Source organism: Myotis yumanensis, unplaced genomic scaffold, assembly GCF_028538775.1.
Source record: "Myotis yumanensis isolate MYYU_CA2020_CCGP unplaced genomic scaffold, mMyoYum1.0.hap1 SCAF_18, whole genome shotgun sequence".
Lineage (NCBI taxonomy): Eukaryota > Metazoa > Chordata > Mammalia > Chiroptera > Vespertilionidae > Myotis > Myotis yumanensis.
The window spans coordinates 38,329,337-38,348,428 of NW_027223769.1; the positions used below are offsets into that span (position 1 = coordinate 38,329,337).

The window sequence follows — 19,092 nt, forward strand, 5'->3', positions numbered from 1 at the left end:
GCCGCGGGCAGCCGTCAACCTTGACCTGGGGCCCTGCCTTAGCTAAGATCCGTTCCTGAGGCCAAGAAAGCGTCTGAAGTCAGGACATGCAGGCTTTCCGTACTGGTCATTTAATACATGAAAGGCTGAACAAGTAGCAACACGGGTACTTTATGAACATGAACATAACATTCTAAACAAACACTGCAGACCTATACATACTCAGTACACAGAACACCCCTTTTTGCGTATTTCCGCACGTTGACCTGTTACACCCATGCAGTGGGTGAGGGTCTTCCTCCGTTAGGAAGTTTTCTCACATTAACCTCGGGATGGAGGTTCCCTAGTCAGTGTTAGGAAAGGGGCTTGTCCTGTCTCAAACAAAGTGACACGTGTGAAGGAGGGATGTGATTAGAAAACTTTTATAAAACACAGTTGCAAGTGACTTTCCTGGTCAGTTATACACTCCTATCTGAACATCGAAAGCTCATGTCATCCGGGTACAGTGCTTTAATTGTAAACACACAGACGTACATTCATGGTAACCAAGCATTTTGTAAGCTCCTGTAGCCTAATGTTTACGCTGCTCTCTAAGAGGATAGGCTGCAGCACAGGACTTACCTGAAACCAGCCCTTCACATGAAGAACTGGTGTGTAAAAAGGCCGCGTAAGGCTTATTCCCTTCCAGCATCGCTGCCGCACAACTCCTGTAGCCGACTCAGACCATTCCAGTTACATGCAACACCTCAGCGGCCCACCACACCCTGTGCAAGTTGCCCTGCCTGCGACCCTGTCTCCTCTTCCTGAAGTCTCTGTGCAGTTCTCAGGGGTCCGTGGGTGACTAGCCGATAGCCCTGCAGTAGTGACGTCACCTGCATTAGATCCAGGGGTCCCTGTGGTAGTGAGTCGCCTGCATTAGATCCAGGGGTCCATGTGATAGTGACGTCACCTGCATTAGATCCGGGGGTCCCTGCGGTAGTGACGTCGCCTGCATTAGATCCAGGGGTCCATGTGATAGTGACGTCACCTGCATTAGATCCGGGGGTCCCTGTGGAAGTGAGTCGCCTGCATTAGATCCGGTGGTCCATGTGATAGTGATGTCACCTGCATTAGATCCGGTGGTCCATGTGATAGTGATGTCGCCTGCATTAGATCCAGGGGTCCATGTGATAGTGATGTCACCTGCATTAGATCCGGTGGTCCATGTGATAGTGACGTCACCTGCATTAGATCCGGGGGTCCCTGTGGAAGTGAGTCGCCTGCATTAGATCCGGGGGTCCATGTGATAGTGATGTCACCTGCATTAGATCCGGGGTCCCTACAGTCGTAAATCGCCTGCATTAGATCGGCAGCTCTGCCCAGGCAGCAGGCAGTGCAGAACGAGGAGCGGCAGGCTGGTTCTTGCCCCGTGGAGCCTGGCTGGACTTGGGGTTCTGTGAGTCGAAGCTCATAGATGCTTTTTGCACTTGCCTTGGTTTATTCGGTCAGAAGAACATCTCCGCAACCAGGTCAGGGGACCTCTCCATGTGCCCCCGCTGGCGTGAAGCTCCTCAGCGTCAGTATGCGGACGAGAGGACAGGAGGGTCCCAGAGGTGCTGGGCGCCCCAGCCCCTCTCCTTCCTGCCGAAGCTTGCAGGGGACGGCGCCAACGTGCACCAGTAGGCGGGCTGAGGTGGCTGGGCCTAACTTTGCAGGCTTTTTGCTGACTGAACCTAACCTCGAAAGGCTGGAGTCAAAGTGAGGGCCACTTTCCACAGAGCTGCGTCCCTACAGCCGGGGCAGCCCTGGAGCTGACCCTGGACAGTGGTCCTGCTCGCGTGCCGGTGGTTAAAAGGCAGAGAATACACTGGAGGGAAGAGGCTTGTCTCGGATCTAAGAAGTCATTAAAAAGAATAAAGCCTTCATTGGTAACGCAGCCATTTAACATCTTAAGTGCCCTGTCAGTCACTTAGTCCTCTCATGCAGGCTGGGGTCCAGCCCCCCAGTACCCCAAGCTGCTCTTCTCTACTCAGCTCGGAGCCCTCTGACCCCGTGTCCAGCTGCTGCGCCGACAGCTCCAGGGCCTGGCCAGACCTGAGGCTCGACAACAAGCTCGCGTCCCCGTCTGCACCAAGTACAAGGGAGGGTGACACTATGCTTTCCGTCCGGACCGGCCAGTCACTGGTGCCGCCAGCATATCGGTGAAATCGGATGTCACGGGCTAAACGGAAAGGAAGACAAAACAGGCCTGGCGCCTAACGTGTTAAAGAAGCACACGCCAGAGACGGCGAGTACCGCACGTCCGCTGGGGTTTTCTCCCCGCTGTTTGAAACCATCTGTACATTTGAAACGCCCTTTCCAGCTCCATTCACCAGAATGCCTGGATGAGAAATACGGAAGCCGTAGCTGGTCGCTGGGGCGAAAGGCGTCCTGCCCATGCCAACTACTTGTCTCCGTCCTCCTGTGCCTGGAAAACAGGTTGCCGTGCAGCTCCTGGCCATGAGGGGGGTCGGTCACGACCACAGCAGGCCAGCAGCAGCGGGACCCGAACGAGGAGCAGAAACGGGAGCCTTTTCCTGGGGCGGGAGCTGCGTTCCCCACACCAGCACACGGGTCCCGACTGCCCGGCGTGGGGAAGCCCAGGGTTGCCTGAAGCTGGGGCTGGCGCACGTGCCTCAGAAGACCTCTCACGCAGGCTCCTGGGGGCCCACACAGCACCTGTCAGGAGCCGATGGCGGCCAGCCCTCGGACAGCCTTGGTGACTGTGGGCTGCATCTTCCACGGGTTTGGCTGGCGTCAGGGGAGGAGGTCCTGCCCCTCCCAGCAGCCCTCAGTTCAGCCCGGGCCCCTGGCACTTGGCTGTGTCTGTGCAGACAAAGTAGGTCCTCAGCTCCCCTTTGCCCTTGACGTTGATCAGGCCCCGGCATTCACAGGAGTATCCGAGGCCCTGGAGGATGCTGCTCGTCTCCTCGGTCACCTGGGAAGGGAAGGAGTGAGTCTGCAGAAGCAGGCGGGACACCTGGGGGACGGCGGGCAGACCGGCCGGCAGCAGTGTGCCTGTTCCCCGAGGACTCAGCGGCTGGGCACCAGTGAGCGGCCAGGTCCCCTCACCCCGAGTGCTTTCCTCCTTGGTCCCCGGGGTCTGTACCTGGATCTTCCCCAGCTCTCCAGTGGTCTCCATTCTGCTGGCGACGTTGACCGTGTTTCCCCAGATGTCGTACTGAGGCTTCCGCGCGCCGATCACTCCAGCAATCACGGGTCCGTGGTTTATGCCTGGAGAGGACGTTGGCAGTTGCAGGTCATTGAGGCTAGAGAACTCCCACCAACCACAGACAGCCCCTCGGAACAGCCGAACGAGGCCTGAGCCGGAGGCCTGGATCGGTGCTTCCCAGGCACCCGCAGCACCCGAGTGGGGCACTCGTCCTGCAGCTGCTAACTCTCCCCAGCGGCTCTGAGCACCGCCTGTGGCTCACAGTGACCATCCGGCCAGGAACCTGGTTCTCGGCGGCTGTCACAGCTGTTTACAGCTGGGACCTGGGGTTCCCCACTGTCTGTAGGGATGTGTCATTTCAAAGGGAGTCCTGTCCGTGGTGTGCCAGCTGCTGGGTCGGAAAGTCGGGGCCCTCCAGAACCCTTCCCAGGAGGCGGGCGAGGACGGGGCCTGCGGGCTCACCGACGCGGAGGCGGAAGGCGTTGAAGGAGTGCCTGTTGATGCCGTCCAGCTTGCTCATCAGGGCCATGCTGAACTCCACCATGATGCCGATGTGGGCGTGCTGTCGCTCCAGGTCCTGGGGACAGCGCTGTCAGGCCCAGCCACACCCCGTCTTCCCGCCTCGACGGGTAGATGGATGCGCCAGCCGCCCTGATCTGCACTGTGTGGGCATGAGGCCCACGGGAGGGGCCGTCGGCGGGCAGAGATGGGGCAGGGGCTTCAGCAGAGGGCCCCGGAGTTGCCCCCCACCACCCTCCCTCCTAGGTCAGGGCGTGGAGGTGCCCCCTTTAGGTGGCAGGTCTGGGCCTGGAATTTCACCTCGTGGGCTGGGCCAGAGGCCACCAGACGCTGCATACCTGGTTCTCATGCCCAGAGGGCACGCTGAGCCCCGCAGCTGCCATGTAGGTGCTGCCAATGGTCTTGATCTTCTCCACGCTGCTGAACTTGGGCTTTAGCAGCAGCTGCGGACAGAGGGCAGGGCTGGGGCAGCTGCGGCGGCCTGTCCCAGATCTCAGAGGGCATCTCCCACCCAACCCTGGCCCTTCTGACGAAGCCGTTTCTCACCCTGGGCTCACCCGCCCGCTCGCCCCTATGGACCAGGGCGTTCTCTCCCTGCTCCTGTCTGTGCTTGTCTGGCCTCTGGTCTTGCTAAGGAGCCAGCTCTGCCACAGGGATGCCGGTTCTGTCCCCAGCTCCCAGGCAGGCCCGACCGACCAGGCCAACCGCGGGGGCTGGCGGGGATTCCTCCACAGGGCCTGCCTCTAACGGAGCCAGCTGCCGGCCAGAGAGGACCCAGACCCTTGAGTGCAGCGAGGAAAGGGCTGTGATAGCCGTGTCGTGCGCCCTCCCGAGTGGCGGTACGTTGTGGATGGGCATGTGCCCCTGGCGGGGCCCACCTCGTCGAAGTCGGCGATGATCTCGTTGAGCAGGCGCAGGCACTCCAGCCCCTCCTTGTTGACGTCGCACTCCGTGTAGAACACTTTGAACTCGGGCACCGAGGCGAACATGACGCAGACGCAGTCGTAGGACTGATGGTACCAGTCCTGAGGGGAGAAGCGGGCCTGTGGCCACCTCCCGGCCCTTGGAGCCGGAGGAGCTGGACGCGGGCCTGATCCACAGTAGGGGGCTCTCCCTCCCCCTACGCCTCTCTCTAAAATCAATACACACAGAATTTTACAAAATAAAAATAAAAACGGGAGTTTCTGTCAGGTGGTCAGAAAGAATCAGGCTCGGGCTGATTTTTGCTCTTAAATGCCCTGGATCTGCAGAGCGGGGTCCCGAGCCCTCCGAGTAGAGGTCTCAGTCCGGAGACGCTCCGTCTCTGGCCCGGCGGCACGGAGCTGGTGGCACCCGCGCTCATCACTGTCGGTTACACGCCACATCCTGCCTGGCAGGCACTGGGGGCCACAGCCCAGGAGGGAGGCGCCCACGCCCGTGTCCCTGCGTGCGCAGCTCACGGTGAGGCCAGGACCACAGAAGGCACGTGGTGGCTCAGCCCTCCCTCCGGGAGCGATGGCCGCAGCCCTGGGGCCGCACCTCGTTCAGCTTGTCCCCGATGAAGTGGGCGGCCACGTGGGCCGGCAGCACGTTCTCCAGCAGCAGGCGGTTCACGCTCTCCATGGTCTCAAACTCCTCGCGCTCCTTCTTGAACTTCTTCTTCCACAGACAGTCCAGACGGCAGTAATAGTCGATCTGCAGACGGGACGGAGTCCTGGCCCCGTGAGCGGGGACCTGCCACCCAGCAGCATGGCCCACCCTGTGACCGTGGTGAACGCCTCACTCGCGTGACCCAGGGGTCACTCGGGTCCCCGACCAGGGCTTCCCCCCAGGACCATCTGCCCCAGTCTGAGGCGGCCCAGCCCACCCGGCCCTACCCGAGGAGGGCAGGTCGGCGGCTGAGCTGGGAGGCGGCAGCGGCCGCCTGCTCACCTGTCGGGAGAGCGAGACGAGGGTGGCGTAGAACAGAACCAGGTAGAAGCTGATCATGGTCTTCAGATCTGCCCAGGAGCAGGCGGGGGAGCTGAGGGAGTGAAGGGAGAGGCAGGGTCCCTTCCAGCTCTCACCCCCAAACATGGGCATGGGGCCCAGACTCCCCCAGTGCCACCCAGGAAGAGCCACTGAGACCGGTCGTCTGGCGCAGACCGTGAACAAAGGAGAAAAGGGGTGCAGGTCAGAGGTCGGCCTCCCTGAGGGGACATCTGAGCTCAGGCCCGGATGACAAGGAATAGCCACACTCCGTCTGAACAGGAAGCCCGGGCCGCGAGGGGGCAGGAGGCGCCTGCTCCGGAGGGCCGGGTGGGGCGGACGTGTGCCCTGGCAGGTGTGCAGGCGCCAGGCAACCCGCAGGGGCAGCCTGTCCTGGGCCCCCGGTCCCCACCTCTGGTCCAAGGGGAGTCAGGCCCTTTTCTCAATCCAATTAGGCCAGAGCCCCAGGACCACGCACACACCCGCCCCCTGAGCCACAGGTCACCACCCGTCTGGGAGTAGAGCAGACAATGCTCTTTCTAGAACTCCAGCTGAAGCCTCCTCCCACCACAGACTAGCCTACACACAGGACCTCCCAGGTGGCCCGTGAGACAGGGACGCTCCCCAGAGAACCGGCCAGACCTGGAGCCCATGACTGCCTTCCTGTGAAGGAAACCACGTCGACCCCCGCAGGTGCCCACCCAGCGGGCTCAGTCTGAAATGCCATGGAAACAAAGGGGATACAATGGGCCACCGTCACCACGGGCAGTGGGCCGGGCCCCACCTGAGGGTGGCATTGGTCTCCGTGCGGTTGCGCAGGCCGGGGCCGCAGCAGTCCCACTGCGCGCACAGGGAGAGGTGGAAGAGCGCCAGGTAAGCCACCAAGGCCACTGTCAGCAGCGCCACCTTCAGCTCCAGGCTCATCCTCAGGAAGACGGAGCAGGCGACGAAGGCCAGGATGCAGCTGCAGGTATGATACTGGGGGAACGGGGTGCTGGTCACCCACCGACTCCCGTCCCTGAGAGACACCTCCTGGCTCAGCTGTCACCAGGGAGGGGCGTCTGGGGCCCCGGGGAGAGCCCCATGTCTCAGCATCGCCCTCTGGCCTCCTGACTCCCTAACAAGGGGCAGGCTGCGGAGTGTAACTTCCTGTGCTGTCTTTACCGACCTTCACTTCCACTGAGGGCAAGTGGGCTCAGAGGAAGACAATGTCATGGGAATGCTGCTGGTGTGGAGATGTGATGCGGGGCCCCCAGGGGGAAGGACGGGCAGGAGCGGGGGGGGGGGGGGGGGGGGGGGGGGGGGGCAGGGACGGGGCAGGGGCAGGGGGAAGGGCAGGGGCAGGAGCAGGGGTGGGGCAGGGGGAAGGGCAGGAGCAGGGCTGGGGCAGGGGCAGGGGGAAGGACAGGGGTGGGGCAGGAGCAGGGACAGGGCTGGGGCAGGGGCAGGGACAGAGGCAGGGCAGGGACAGGGGTGGGGCAGGGGCAGGGACAGAGGCAGGGCAGGGACAGGGGTGGGGCAGGGGCAGAGAGGCGGGGGAGACGGGTGGGGGAAGAGCAGGGAAGGGGGAAGGACAGGGGCGGGGCAGGGACAGGGGCACACACATGCCTGAACAGCCTCCCTTCCTTGAGTTTGGCCGTGAGCTTGTCCTTCCCAGATGCACCTCACTCTCCTGCTCAAGAGCCTGCTGTGGCTCCCCATTGCCCCCAGAACAAAGATCAAACCCTTCTCCCTGCAGTCAAACCCCACCCTGAGCTGGACCAAACCCACCCACACTCTGGACCAAGTGCGCCCACACCCAGACTCCTATGGTCTCCAGCTCCACCCCACGGGCCCTCCCCACCTCTTCTTGGAGAGGCTGGGCTCCACTCGGCCGCACCCTGGGGACTCGGGGCGGCCAGGGCCGGTGCACTCACCGGGAGGAGCTCGCAGGGGGTCCAGGGCATCCTCTCCCGGCTGCTCAGGCTGGTCTGGTTCTCAGCCGGCAGCTCCAGGGCTGGGGAGGGCAGCAAGGGCTGCAGAGAAGACGGTACCCGTGACAGGTGGTCAGGGCCTGGGACTCCAGGACCTGCCAGGCCGAGCAGGGCTGGGCCCAAGGCCTCCGCCAGCATCACAGGCACCTCCAGCCAGGCCCAGCTCTGTGGCAGAGTCTATTAGGTCAGGGGCACGGAGGTGGGGACGGGAACAGAGGTGGGGACGGGCACGGAGGTGGGGACGGGAACAGAGGTGGGGACGGGGGCACAGAGGTGGGGACGGGCACGGAGGTGGGGACGGGGGCACAGAGGTGGGGACGGGCACGGAGGTGGGGACGGGGGCACAGAGGTGGGGACGGGCACGGAGGTGGGGACGGGGGCACAGAGGTGGGGACGGGCACGGAGGTGGGGACGGGCACGGAGGTGGGGACGGGGGCACAGAGGTGGGGACGGGCACGGAGGTGGGGACGGGGGCACAGAGGTGGGGACGGGGGCACAGAGGTGGGGACGGGCACGGAGGTGGGGACAGGGGCACAGAGGTGGGGACGGGCACGGAGGTGGGGACGGGGGCACAGAGGTGGGGACGGGCACGGAGGTGGGGACAGGGGCACAGAGGTGGGGACGGGCACGGGGGTGGGGACGGGAACAGAGGTGGGGACGGGCACGGAGGTGGGGACGGGGGCACAGAGGTGGGGACGGGCACGGAGGTGGGGACGGGGGCACAGAGGTGGGGACGGGCACGGAGGTGGGGACAGGGGCACAGAGGTGGGGACGGGCACGGAGGTGGGGACGGGAACGGAGGTGGGGACGGGCACGGAGGTGGGGACAGGGGCGTGGAGTGGGGACGGGCACGGAGGTGGGGACGGACACGGAGGTGGGGACGGACACGGAGGTGGGGACAGGGGCGTGGAGTGGGGACGGGCACGGAGGTGGGGACAGGGGCGTGGAGTGGGGACGGGCACGGAGGTGGGGACAGGGGCGTGGAGTGGGGACGGGCACGGAGGTGGGGACAGGGGCGTGGAGTGGGGACGGACACGGAGGTGGGGACAGGGGCGTGGAGTGGGGACGGACACGGAGGTGGGGACGGACACGGAGGTGGGGACAGGTGCGTGGAGTGGGGACGGGCACGGAGGTGGGGACGGGCACGGAGGTGGGGACAGGGGCGTGGAGTGGGGACGGGCACGGAGGTGGGGACAGGGGCGTGGAGTGGGGACGGGCACGGAGGTGGGGACAGGGGCGTGGAGTGGGGACGGGCACGGAGGTGGGGACAGGGGCGTGGAGTGGGGACGGGCACGGAGGTGGGGACAGGGGCGTGGAGTGGGGACGGACACGGAGGTGGGGACAGGGGCGTGGAGTGGGGACGGACACGGAGGTGGGGACGGGCACAGAGGTGGGGACGGACACGGAGGTGGGGACGGACACGGAGGTGGGGACGGGCGTGGGGTGGGGACGGGCGTGGAGTGGGGATGGACACGGAGGTGGGGACAGGCACAGAGGTGGGGACAGGGGCGTGGAGTGGGGACGGACACGGAGGTGGGGACAGGGGCGTGGAGTGGGGACGGACACGGAGGTGGGGACAGGGGCGTGGAGTGGGGAAGACCTGACTAGATGTGGGGCCTGGAAGGACCGTAGGGACATGGACGTGGACACAGAGGCTGGCCTGAGAGGCAGGGGCCCCATGTCCTCCCAGCTTGAGCCTAGAACGGCTCCCCTGTCTCCCCGAGGGTGAGACGGGCCTCCTTGGGGGGCCGGGAAGAAAGAACGGGGTGTCTGGGACACCGTGCTTCAGGACACCTCCTGTGGGGCTGGCCACATGAGCTCCCTGGGGCCCCAAAATGGGGGGAGGAGCTCTCACCGCCACGGAACCCCCAGGAGGCCCGGCCACGGGGCTGTGCGGAGGGTTCCGCCACGGGTGGCTTTTAGGCAACAAAATTCTCGGGGTCCAGAACTGGGAGGTTCCCAGGCTCGGGCCTGGCGCCCGCCACCAGGAGGCGGGCATAGGGTCCTCGCCAGGGCCCCTCCCCACCCGGCACCGGAACCCACCATGTTGACGATGGCGATGACGAGCAGGCCGCCCACGGTGAGCACGGCCAGGGCCACGCGCAGCAGCGGGTGGGTCTCCACCCTCTCGGAGACGGCCCGGAGCCCCGTCCAGGCCGGGCAGCACCGCTGGGGACACAGGCTCACGTCACCCGCTCTCGCCCCGACAGCGGACCCTGCCTGAGGCTTTGTGGGGGGCGGGGGGGAGCGGAGGGGCGTGGGTTCTGGGAGGGTAGCCCCAGGGCCCCGCAGATGTGAGAGCCCGAGATCTCGCTCAGCTGGGGAGCATCGGCAGGTGCTGTGTCCAGGGCTCAGACAGGTGCAGTGCCCAGACAGAGGGACGTGCCCTCTCGGGGCTGTGGACAGCTACAGCTGCTTGGGGACGCCTCTGGGGGAAGCGTCGGGGGAACGCGGTGACTGCCCTTGAGCAGGAGGGTCAGGGGGTGGGGGCTCACACCTCCTCAGCCCTGACACCCGTGGGCCCCACGGTGCTGGGTCAGGGGCTCCCCACTCACCAGCAACTCGTCGGCGAAACACAGGCCCAGGACCAGCCCCAGCGCGCAGGCCACCAGCCCGAAGGACACCCCCAGGGCCACCGTCCTGCAGAGGGGGGACACGCCTAAGTTCTGGGGGAGCGTCTACTCAGGGCTAAGCCTCCGACACGCTCCCCCGTCTCCCAGCACCCCCGTCCTCAGGCGCACAGCGGCCTCCTGCCTGCACCACTCCCCACCCCCGCCAAGCTGCTCTTCTATACTCAGCTCAGAGCCCTCTGACCCCGTGTCCAGCTGCTGCACCGACAGCTCCAGGGCCTGGCCAGACCTGAGGCCCGACAGCAAGCTCACGTCCCATCTGCACCAAGTACAAGGGAGGGAGGGAGTGCAGGCGTGGCTCCGTGGTTGAGCGTCGACCTGCGAGCCAGGAGGTCACGGCTGGACTCCTGGTCACGGCACAGGCCCGGGTTGTGGGCTTGATCCCCATTAGGGGGCGTGCAGGAGGCAGCCGATCGATTATTCTCTCTCTCATCATTGATGTTTCTCTCTCTCTCCCTCTCCCTTCTTCTCTGAAATCAATACAAATATATTTTTAAAATGAGTGACTTCGCAGCAGGAGCCTCAGGCCTGGTCCAGAAGCTCTCTGTCTTGGCTCAGTGGCGTCCTGAACACGGTGCCCTGCACTGCGGCCTAACCGCCCTCCAACCAGCAAGGGGCTGACCTTCCTCTCTCCATGACCTCACCCCCACCCGGCCCCCCCACGGGGCCCTGGAGGCAGACGCAGCCTCTCGGTGGTGTGCACCCGGATAATGCATGACCCACGCCTCTGAGCCTCCGTGTCCCACAGCTAAGAGGGAGGGAGGGCGGGGCCAGCACCCCAGGCAGGAGGCCCACCCGGAGATGCCCCTGGCGTGTGGACAGCAGGCTTCCAGGGTGAGAGGCGTGTGGGAGCTGGGAGGCCTGTGGCTCAGGCTCCAGGGAGCAGCCGTTCAATTAAAGCAAAAGCTAAGGGCCGGGAACTCCAGGTATGGGGACGCCACGGAGGCCTCATGGGCTCATGACATCCAGCCCCCCTGCCGGGTGCCATACCCCTGCCGGCCGCCGACCCCCGCCTGGCCCCGGTGGGCTGACCGTCCTGCCCACCCCGACTGACCTGGGCATGAGCAGGACATGGACCAGCAGGATGCAGACGAAGACGAGGCTGGCGCAGGCGAAGTAGTGGCGGACCCGGGGGATGGGCGCCAGGCGGTACTGGGGGCACAGAGAGCGTGAGGGGCGGCCCGACAGCAGAGGCCCCTGCAGGGCCACCTGCCCTGACCCCTTCGGCCGACTCAAGTTAATCACCTTAAAGCACCTCACCCTCCTTGACGATCAACTCTCATTTGTCTCCATCTGGTGTCTAGAGGGGACCCTTCCCTTCCCCACCCCCAGCTCCCCCACTTTATCTCCACGTCCCTGAACAGCCAGGGCCCGAGGCCCCTCCCAGGACGGCCAGGCGCTCACCTCTCGCTCGAAGCCCTTCTCCAGGAAGATGGGCCCAAAGGTGTAAAAGTCGTCAGACTTGGAGCAGCAGGGCCTGGGGGGCAGGAAGGGCAGTGAGATGTGGGGAGTGGGAGGGCCCCCCGGGGGAAGGGATGGCCAGGGGGCAGGGCCCCCTCTCAGGAGGCAGCACTAGGGAAGGGTAGGAGCTCCCAGGACATGACTGCAGCTGGGCCACATGGGGAGCCCAGGCCACAGGGAGGGTCTGGCCACATGGGGGGAACCTGGACACCTGGGGGGCCCTGGTCACCTGGGGGGCCCATTCGAGGGGGCAGGGCACGCAGAGATCTAGGCCCCTCACCTCGTGGAGCTGAGCCCCTCAATGGCTGACAGCATCTCGTCATCATAGGCGTCGTCCTCCGACCGCCCCTTGGGGGACGCACTTCTGGAATCAGACACGCACCCAGCATCACCCCAGGGACCCGCGCAGAGGTCAGGGCAGCCTGCCTGGAGGAGGTGACTGGGACAGGGCTGGCGGGACGGGGAGGGGACAGCACACCTACCTGTCGGGGGTGCGGTGGCGCCGCAGAGGGATGGCCTGGAAGGGAGGGGGGGAGACTGTCAGCCTCCAGAACACAGACGGAGTCCATCCCGGGTCTCGGCCTAAGTCCTCAGATACACGGGCAGGTGTGGGGGTGTGGGACCACCCCTGGACCAAACTGGACTCGGCTGGGGAACGAGGAGGGCGGAGACAGCCCTGGCGCCCTGGCGCAGCCTCCACGTCCCCGGGAGGCGGGGCAGAAACCGCACCCACGTCACAGGTGGAGAGAGTGAGGGTCGGCCGGGAGACGCGTCAGCACAGGCTCTGCTGCCCCCTTCGAGGGGCATCCCGGTCCCCAGGTCCCCGGGAGCACGGGTCCTACCTTGGGCCGCCGGCCGTTGGGGACAGGGGTCTCGCTGCTGCTCACGCTCTCGCGGTGGTTGAGGTGGGCGAAGGGCCGCTGGGCGCCCCAGGACTCGAGGTAGCGGGTCATGCGCAGGGAGGCCCGCATCTTCAGGGCCGCGTCCCCCTTGGGCTTGGGGAGGTGCTGGCTGGGTGGGGGCGGCTGCTGGCTCTGCGGGGGACACAGAAACGCTCGCTTCCACACACTCACTGAGCACAGCGTGGCCCCTGCGCACCAGCGGCTGCGGCGAGGGCGGGGGGGGGCGGGGGGGGGGGGCGGGGGGGGGGCCTGGAGAGGCTCTCGACAGTCGGGCCAGCCCGGAGGATGGCCAAGGCCGGGGTGAGGGAGCGCGAAGAGCCTGCGTGGCCGACATTCCTGAACGCGCCCCAAGGATGATTCACCGGCAGCCGGGGGACCAGCTGGCCTCCCGGGCGGGAAGAACGGCCTGTGCGGGGGCGCGGGGCCGGCTGGGAGCGGCCCGAGGGCCCCCACCTCGGGGTCCTGATGAAGGTGGAGGCGTCGCTGCCCAGGCCGGCTCCGCGGGGCAGAGTCCGGACACCTGGAGGCCGGCCCCGCCGCCCCGGCCCCGCAGCCCCGGCCATTCCCCGCTTTCCTGAGCCTCATCCAAAGCGCGGCTTCTAAACATGCCTTTTGGAAATCCGGGCGATTAGCGACGGCCGCAGGGAAAGTGAACGCCTAGTGACTGATTTCCCGGGTGTTTGCCATGTGCCCGGGGTTCTCCTCGGGGAAGGGGGGGGGGGGGGGCCTTGTTATTCCCATTTCATGAAGAAGGACGCTGAGGCCCAATGAAGGCGTTACTTGGGGCCTGGACCATAGGCAGTGACGGGGAGCTCACTCCCACCCGAGCAGGCCTCTCCCTGCTCTCCCTCCAGGGCACCTTCCCAGGTGTGGGTGTGTCCCCCCGCCCCCGCCCCCACCCTCCCCCCCCCACCCCACCCCCGCTGCATCAGAGCCGCGTACCCGGGGGTCGATGACCAGGTAGGTTTGGATGTTCATCTCCTTCAGGTAGGGGTCCCGCTGCTGCCCGTGCCCATCCTCCACCTCGTACGCCTTGTCCAGGTGGTTCAGGGTCGCCTCTGTGATATGCACCCGGCTGGGAAAGACCCAAGTCAGGGGGAGCAGCAGGGCCCAGAGAGGGCCGGCACCACCCAAGGGTGCTCAGCAGCCAGAGCCGGGCAGCCCGGAGCCCAGCTGGCTCCCCACATCCCCCGCACCCCACGAGCTCACTGATCCGTCTCTGCACCCCCCGCCCCCGCCGACAGCCCCAGTCCAGTGTCAGGGGCTCAGAGCTTCCCGGGGGCCTCACCCGGGGACCCCAGCCGCCTCCATCCTGTTGGCGAGGGACACGTCGTGGGACCACACGTCATACTGCCACTTGCGCAGCCCGATGACACCGCACAGCACGTTCCCCGAGTGTATGCCCACGCGCATGCTGATGTCCACGCCTGTGGCCTCCCGCACCTGCCTGGGGCAGAGCAGGAGGGTCACCTCACCTCGCCCGGGGGCAGGCTCAGGGTCCCAGTCGGGGGTGTGGCCTGGGGGAGGGCGTAGGAACAGGGGAGGCGCAGTTCACGGAGAACGTTCTCGGCCTGACGGGGCCCTGAGCGCCTCCTGCTGCCGAGCCTGCCCTCGGGGGAAGGGAGCCCAGCTGCCCACCCTCACGCCCCAGCTCTGAGCTCCTGACACTCGGAGGCCCAGTGGGGGGACCCAGAACAGGCAGCTGAGTGATCCAGGCTCGCCACCTGCCCCCGGGCCTCAGTTTCCTCATCTGAAAAATGGGCACAACGCATGCCCCACCGTGCCCGGGAGGCAGGAGGAGACCGTGGCAGGGACCGGCCCCGGGCCCCGGCCCGGCCCGTGGTACCTACTTTATGGCCTCGCACATGTCCAGCCCCATCTTCACACAGTTGCGGGCGTGGGTGGGCAGGGACACGGGCAGGCCCGACACGCAGTAGTAGCAGTCCCCCAGGATCTTGATGCGCATGCACTCGTTGGCCTGCGGGGCCAGGGGGAGGCGGTAGGCGGGGGCCCGGGTCGCACAGGCCGCAGGCCGTCGCCTCGCCCACACCCTCCGGACCCCCGTGGCCGAGGGGCGGCCGCGCCGGCTGGCGGGCTGACCTTGGCGATTTGGTCAAACTTCCCGAACAGCTCGTTCAGCATCACCACCAGCTCTTTGGGGGAGCAGTCGCTGGCCAGCCGCGTGAAGCCCACGATGTCGGCATAGAGAATGCTGGAGGCGGGGGGGGGGGGGGGGGGGGGGGGGGCGGGCAGCGGAGGGTCAGAGGCAGCCGTGCCGGACAGGGCTGCAGGGACAGGGGCCCTCCGGAGCCCCGCCACCCCTGCACTCTGCAGCCCCCAGAGGGAAGGGAGAGACGCTCTGAGGCTTCACTAAAGAGAACCCCAGAGTGTGCAGGGCCTCCCGAGCCCCCCAGCCCAGCCTCCTGCAGGGAGCGATGGTGCTCCCCGCCGGTGCTCCGGCACTGGGCACGGCCTTCTCCTCACTCACACCTGGCTCCTCGCCTTTGCAGACTTCAGAACTACAGGCCCCATTCGCCCCATTCGCTCCGCTTCATCCTACCCGCGCGGGACTCCCATCCCCCAGATGAGCACACTGAGGCTCGAGGAGACGGAGACCGCCTGGGGAGCCAGGGCCGCACGCGCGCCAGACCTCCCAGCTGCCCAGTCTGAGCTCTGGGCCGCCCACAGCCCAGACGGGAGGCGGGAGGAGGGAGCCTTCCCAGGAGACGCCATGCGCACAGGCCCGGCCGCTGCCCACCTGACGTTCTGGTGCCGCTTGACGTAGAGGCTGTGGAAGTTGTTGTCGGGCATGTAGCGGCGGTCCCCACACTCCTTGAGCCGCTCGATGATGGTCAGCTTCATGCCCATGGAGATGTGGGCCGGGAGCACCGACAGCAGCAGGTTCTCCTGGACACGGGGGGGGACGGGGGGGGGGGAGGGGGGGGGAGGGGGGGACAGGCGGAGGGACAGGTGAGGCGGCGTCAGACCCAGGCTCTACCTACACGTCTCTCCTTTCTGCTCGGCCCATCACCCCTCCACCTCTGCCGGCCTGTGTCCTGCCACCAACCCAGCCGGGCACACATCCTTGCGTGTCTCCAGCAGCCCCTGGGGTGAGCCTGCAGGGGTGTCCGGCCATGTGGCCCCTGCACACACGGCTCTGGGAGCACCTGCTGCCCACAGAGAAGGACACTGGGCCTGGGAGTCAGCCAGGCTGGGGCTCGGGGGGGGGGCGGGGGGGGGGCGCGCACCCACCTGCTGGCGCTTCTCGATGCGCAGCTTGCGGCGGATCTGGATGCACTTGACCGTGTAGGTGAAGAGCTCGAGGGCGGCGCCCTGCATGTGGTGCTTGTGGAAGGCGCCCGTGAGGTTCCCGCACAGGAAGACGACCGCGTTGGCCAGCAGCTGAGGTGGGCGCACACGGCTCAGGTGTGGCCTGGCCCCTGCCCCCAGGGGACTGTCCCCCTTGCCGAGCTGGCGATGGCACCCCGCCCATTCCCTGACCGCCAGCCCGCTCAGGCTCAGGCTGCACCCTCCCTGGGCAGACAGGGAAACTGAGGCCCAGGCAGGGGCTGGTCTCCTGGGGAGTCGCTATAACCACAGGACCAGGGCTCAGGCCGGCTCGGCATCTGCCAGCCCCTCCCTGGTCCAGAAGGGCCGGACCCCGGAGACCGGGGGAGCCGGTCAGTTCTGGGAAGCAGGACGGCCCGTCCCAGGGCCCAGGGCTCAGAGCCTGAGGGGAGCACGGGGGACTGTCCCCGAAGGCACAGCGCCCCCCCCCCCCCCCCCCCCAGCTGCCCAGAGCTCCTTCCTCCGCCCCCGGAGCAGGCACCAGACCCAGCCAAGAGGAAACCATGTCACAGCAGCACTGGGTGTGACTAAGTTCACTCACTCAACACAGGACACAGGACAGAATGCCCAGGGAGGCCCGCCCTGCGGGTGACACCCCGGAACAGGCCGCACCCAGGACAGTGCCCTGCACCCAGAACAGGACCAGGACTTGGTGAGGAGCTGAGCCTCTGGGTACCACGGGCCAGGTGCCAGCCCAGGCGTCCGGCTTCCAGAGAGAGCCTGCCCTGAGCCAGCGGGCTGCCCGCAGGGCTCCAGCTTCGGGACCAACTCACCCCACGGGCCTGGCTGCCCTCAGCCCAAACCACAGCCCCACCAGGACTTCCGGAGCCCCTCACCTGCACCCCACCCAGACCCCCCAGAGCCCCTCACCTGCACCCCACCCTGACCCCCAGAGTGCCTCACCTGCACCCCACCCAGACCCCCAGACCCCCTACCTGCACCCCACCCTGACCCCCCAGAGCCCCTCACCTGCACCCCACCCTGACCCCCAGACCCCCTACCTGCACCCCACCCTGACCCCCCAGAGCCCCTCACCTGCACCCCACCCTGACCCCCAGAGCGCCTCACCTGCAGCCACACCCAGGCGCTGGGTGACGAGGAGGCCCCCATCAGCGTGCCAAGCACCAGGAGGTGGGACACGCTGGAGACGACCCCGACCGCGACGGCGCCCCGCATGGTGAAGGGCAGCAGCGTGTACACCACGAAGACGATGAACAGGAAGAAGGGCACCTGGCACAGGACACGGTGAGTGCAGGGCCGGCCCGCCACCCACCGGGACACAGCCCGGACCCGCTGCTGTGGGGCGGCCCTGAGGCCATCCCTGCCCTACCAGGCACCACCTGCCCGGGGGTGAATGACACAGCGGAAGCAGAGCCCAGAGGAGTCGGGGTGTGGCCCCCTGCTGGGGCCCCGGGACCAACCCCTCAGCCTTTCCTGGCACATGAGCCCGTCCGTGCCGTTTTGCTTTTCTGAGCTGGACATGGGTTACCTCCAACCTAGGGAGGGTCCACCCAGAAGAGCCCAGACAACCAGCCAGCCAGGCGGACGTGCCTCCCGCCTCCATCCGTCCCGTCGGGGCAAAGACTGAGGCCATGGTCAGCCCAGGGCCCAAGTCACAGGAGCACAGCCTGGGAGCGGGAAGGGCCGGGGCCAACCCCCCACTGCTGGTCCAAGCAGCCTCCACAGGGACCTGACGCCCAGAGACGGCACAGCGAGGAACGGCATCCAGCCCCCAGGGGCGCCGGGCCCTGCCTCGTACCTGCTCCCACCCACAGGCCGCCTTCGTCCACGCGTCGAACACCAGCACGTAGCCCAGCGTCACCAGGCAGGCCCAGATGAGCAGCGCCGAGGCCCGGAGCCACCGCTGGACCAGGCACTCGACGTACACCAGCACGTACAGCACCACGAACACGGCGAGCGCCAGGAACGCCGTCACCAGCACGGCCGGCCGTCCGGAGAGGTCCTGGGCGTGGAAAACACACACGGACGTGTCACGGCTTCCCCAGTGGGTGCCGCCTCCTCCAGGAAGCCCGCCAGGCTAGCCTGTCCACCTGCCTCACTCACCCCGTAGCTGAAAGTGATGATGATGAGGGCGATGCAGGCCACGATGACCACCAGCAGAAGCGTGAGCAGCAGCGGCCCGTGCTGGCTGGTGAGGCGGTACTTCTCGTACAGGGCATCGTGGTCCGGGCCCTCCTCGCCCTCATTGAGGAAGTAGCGCCCCTTGGCAGGCATGCTCTGCCCCTGGCACACCTGCCCGGGAAGCCCACTCAGGAGAGCCCACGGCCTGGAGGGCATCTGTGTGCCGACACCCTCCCTGCGGGCCTAGGCCTCTGGCCGCTCCGAGCCCGGCAGGGGGGGCTGGGGAGGGGGCCCCTCGGCCTGCAGGTCCATGGGCACCGCGGTGCCTGCTGGCTCCACCCCAGGCCTCGGTCACTGCGCTTCTGGCATCTTCCTTGGCATCCAGGCCAGGCTGACCAGACTCACGGCTCCTCAGCTCTGCAGACACACAAAGCGACCCGGATGTGAGCTGGGCGGCCGCGTCCGGGAGGGCTGGCATCGGGACGGCAGGGCCAGGCCTCAGCCTGGGTCTGATCTATTAGCCTCAACCTGGACCAAAGTCCAAGTCCTGCTTAGGCTGTGCGCACCCCGCGGCCACAGAGCTTGTCCCCTGGGCTCCCTGGAACCGCTCTGTGGGGTACACAGTCGCCAGTCACACACGGCTCAAAAAATTAAAGTTGATTAAAATGAAATTAAATACTCAGCCCCAGCCTGGCCGGTTGGCTCCGTGGTTGAGCAGAGAGCCGGGAAGCTTCCTGCCGTGTTCCCTCCGGCAGCGGCAGCCCCGGGACTGAACCGGCTGCCAGTTACACGCAGCGCCGCCTGCCCCTCGGGGATGCCAGGCAGAGGAACCCCAACCCCAACCCCAACCCCAACCCTGAGAAACGCTAACTCCCACGGCGGCTCCATCCCCAGCGAACCACACACACTCACAGACACACACACACAGACACTCCCACACACTCACAGACACAGAGAGACACATAGGCACACACACAGACACAGACACACAGACACTCACACACACTCACAGACACAGAGACACACATAGGCACACGGACACAGGCACACAGACACTCACA

The 19,092-nt window shown here is 66.4% G+C and overlaps 1 protein-coding gene across 3 annotated transcripts in view; it reads right to left on the reverse strand.

Annotated features, from left to right (window-relative positions):
* Positions 1–87: 87 nt before the first annotated feature.
* The window catches only part of ADCY7 (adenylate cyclase 7), a 34,590-nt gene continuing 15,585 nt past the window's right edge, over positions 88–19,092 (reverse strand). For 2 of the 3 annotated variants that reach the window (XM_070398355.1, XM_070398354.1), the window contains exons 2-26: positions 18,014–18,448; positions 17,709–17,912; positions 17,018–17,179; positions 15,854–16,003; positions 15,360–15,508; positions 14,702–14,813; positions 14,452–14,579; positions 13,890–14,048; positions 13,544–13,676; positions 12,542–12,733; positions 12,182–12,216; positions 11,980–12,063; positions 11,643–11,715; positions 11,293–11,390; positions 10,164–10,248; positions 9,652–9,777; positions 7,552–7,650; positions 6,420–6,613; positions 5,600–5,690; positions 5,207–5,362; positions 4,567–4,713; positions 4,027–4,131; positions 3,632–3,746; positions 3,107–3,231; positions 88–2,935 (exon numbers count right to left, since the gene is read on the reverse strand). In XM_070398355.1, coding sequence (XP_070254456.1) covers positions 2,789–2,935; positions 3,107–3,231; positions 3,632–3,746; positions 4,027–4,131; positions 4,567–4,713; positions 5,207–5,362; positions 5,600–5,690; positions 6,420–6,613; positions 7,552–7,650; positions 9,652–9,777; positions 10,164–10,248; positions 11,293–11,390; positions 11,643–11,715; positions 11,980–12,063; positions 12,182–12,216; positions 12,542–12,733; positions 13,544–13,676; positions 13,890–14,048; positions 14,452–14,579; positions 14,702–14,813; positions 15,360–15,508; positions 15,854–16,003; positions 17,018–17,179; positions 17,709–17,912; positions 18,014–18,247 — 3,303 coding nt within the window. In that variant the 5' untranslated portion in view covers positions 18,248–18,448 and the 3' untranslated portion in view covers positions 88–2,788. The remainder of the gene's footprint in view (positions 2,936–3,106; positions 3,232–3,631; positions 3,747–4,026; positions 4,132–4,566; positions 4,714–5,206; positions 5,363–5,599; positions 5,691–6,419; positions 6,614–7,551; positions 7,651–9,651; positions 9,778–10,163; positions 10,249–11,292; positions 11,391–11,642; positions 11,716–11,979; positions 12,064–12,181; positions 12,217–12,541; positions 12,734–13,543; positions 13,677–13,889; positions 14,049–14,451; positions 14,580–14,701; positions 14,814–15,359; positions 15,509–15,853; positions 16,004–17,017; positions 17,180–17,708; positions 17,913–18,013; positions 18,449–19,092) is intronic. The other variant, XR_011468880.1, reaches the window with a different exon arrangement.